We start from the raw sequence: 2,500 nt of genomic DNA, 5'->3' as shown, positions 1-2,500 counted from the left end.
TGTCCAAGAGTTTCATTCAAGTAATAAATACAGTGTGTGTGTGTGTGTGTGTGTGTGTGTTTGTGTGTTATAGTAAAACGCTGAGTGACAGCATGTCATACTTTTTATCTGTTTATAGTTACATTTAATATTTGTTAAACAAGTTAGTTCCTGTTCTCGTTTACGTTATAGCAACTATAAACACTCGTTCCCTCACCATCCCTCTCTCTGTTCTCTCTCTTTATCTCTCTCTTTATCTCTCTCTTTATCTCTCTCTTTATCTCCCTCTTTATTCTTTCTCTTCATTCTCTCTCTTGAAGTGAATAAGAGAAAAATCGCAGTTTGTGGTGTTAGTGAGAAACAGTAAAGAAGCGTAAACTCCCCTCTCCTGAAGAAGTTACATCTTCACCTCTGACTGTGTAGGTCTGACTTCACCTCTGACACAGCACTGACTCTGGAGACTCCTTCCGTAAACGTTACATAAACACAGCTGTGCTACTGTCAGAGCTGCTGTTATAAAGAATTATTCGACACCTTCTGACCAATCAGAATCCAGAATTGAATACAATGAAAACTTACACACCGGTATCATTCAATCAGTCAAACAATCCAGCCAATCAGAACAAGGAGGTGTCTCTAATTACCTGTCAATCATGATACTTGTGAATTTTTAAGGCTCCCCCTCCTGCACTAGCATTCAGGTGTTCTAGCCCTGGTAATGTGGTTTGGGGGTGTGGCTGAGGGGTCGCTGTATTTGTTTAGATTTTCCGTTTAAAACAGCTTAAAGCGAACTGCACTGCTGAAATCACTGACTGCACCTTTAATGAGCAGCTGCTTGGTCACTGGAGGAAACATGAGACAATAATCTGATGATTTATTCTGATTTGGTGATCTGATGCAGTTCAGCGTGATTACACACATCACTGAGGTTTTATTCTCCATCAGTTTACAGTGTTGTCTTTTTTCAGGAAGCAGTAGTGATGGAGGGAGAGTGAGCATGGTGAAGGTGGAGAAGAGTGGATTCGCTACTGTGATGATGAACCGTGAGGAGAAAAGCAGTGAGGTTCTCTTCAGAGATGGAACCACCATCAGCGCTACTGCACATGGATCTTACAGGGTGAGGAGAGGAGGCGTGGGTGGAGGGATGGAGGAATCAATGAATATGTGGACAGTAGAGCAGATGGAGGATGGATGGATGAGGTTAAATGGATGGATGGATTAATGAAAAAGTGAATGGACAGATAGGTGGGTAGACCTGGACTGATGGATGGATGGATGGAGAGGTGGATAGAGAGATGGATGAGGTTAATAGGATGAATTGATGAAAATGTGGATAGTAGGATGGAGAGATGGATTATTAGTTGGAAGGATGAATAGTTGGATGAGATGGAGCTCTCTCTCGCTCTCTCGCTCTCTCTCGCTCTCTCTCTCTCTCTCTCTCGCGCTCTATGCTGTAGGTGTCTCTGCCTGATGGAGGCTGTCTGTCTCTCCGGGAGGATGGTGTAGCCGTGTACAGCAGTACAGGACCAGAAGGAGACCAGCATGGACGTTACATCATGAGTCACTCTGAGGGCTTATTGTGTGAGCTCACTGACTCAGAGGGAAACCACTACCAGGTTAGAGCACACACACACACACACACACACACACACACACACACACCTGGTACATGAAGAGATGAATGTTGAATGTGTCTTGGTGTGTGTAGGTCACAGCAGAGGGCGGAGTCTCCATCTCACACACACCCACTGACGCGGAGAGCCAAACACAACACAACATCGGCGTTGATACACACACACCTCGGTAAGCAGCATGGTGTAATACAGGGTTAACACACAGCACAGCACATGCATACAGTATGCTAATTAGTGTGTGTGTGTGTATTACAGGTTGTTTATGGTGTGTGCTGACGGTTCTGCGCTGGAGTTCCTCTCCCCTCAGACTGTAGATGAGATTCTGCAGAAGGAGAACACAGATCCCTCAGTCGCTGTGATCAGGGAACCCATACCACACACACACGGTCAGAACACACACACACACACACACACACACACACACACACACACAGTTTTTACATGAATGTTTTATGAATTAATTAGGATTTAATCATGTGATGAGTGTGTTTCTGCCAGTCTTTATAATGTAATCTTTATCTTTATTAATATAGTGTTATTGTTATATTAGTGTTTACTGATGTAAATAAATGTATAATTTGAGTGCTTTAATGTAAAGTTGATGTTTATGTGAATGATGATGCTAACGGTGCAGTACAGTAAACTGTGTGTGTTTAACAGAGGCGTTTGCGATCACAATCCTGAAACCGTTCTCGGACCTGAGCTCCTATTGGCTCTCATCCAAACACCCGGATGACATCATTCCTGCCAACCTCAAATCCAGGAAGTGGGACACTTTCCCCGCGTCTGAGGTGAACACACAACAACCAATCAGCTGCTGGGGCGGAGCCAAGCCTCGAGTTATTAAACACTGATCAGACGTCTGTGAGAGTGTTTATCTCCATCTG

At 44.0% G+C, this 2,500-nt stretch overlaps 1 protein-coding gene across 6 annotated transcripts in view; it reads left to right on the top strand.

Moving 5' to 3' along the window:
- Window positions 1-2,500, top strand: part of spag17 (sperm associated antigen 17) — a 22,603-nt gene that overhangs the window by 16,990 nt on the left and 3,113 nt on the right. For all 6 annotated transcript variants that reach the window (XM_053680525.1, XM_053680528.1, XM_053680526.1 and 3 more), the window contains 5 exons: window positions 948-1,096; window positions 1,437-1,595; window positions 1,688-1,782; window positions 1,869-1,999; window positions 2,274-2,404. In XM_053680525.1, the coding sequence (XP_053536500.1) occupies window positions 948-1,096; window positions 1,437-1,595; window positions 1,688-1,782; window positions 1,869-1,999; window positions 2,274-2,404 (665 nt within the window). The remainder of the gene's footprint in view (window positions 1-947; window positions 1,097-1,436; window positions 1,596-1,687; window positions 1,783-1,868; window positions 2,000-2,273; window positions 2,405-2,500) is intronic.

Source organism: Ictalurus punctatus, chromosome 5, assembly GCF_001660625.3.
Source record: "Ictalurus punctatus breed USDA103 chromosome 5, Coco_2.0, whole genome shotgun sequence".
In the NCBI taxonomy this organism is placed as follows: domain Eukaryota; kingdom Metazoa; phylum Chordata; class Actinopteri; order Siluriformes; family Ictaluridae; genus Ictalurus; species Ictalurus punctatus.
The sequence above is the reverse complement of the archived record's forward strand: the minus strand, read 5'-3'. Positions and strand labels throughout refer to the sequence as shown.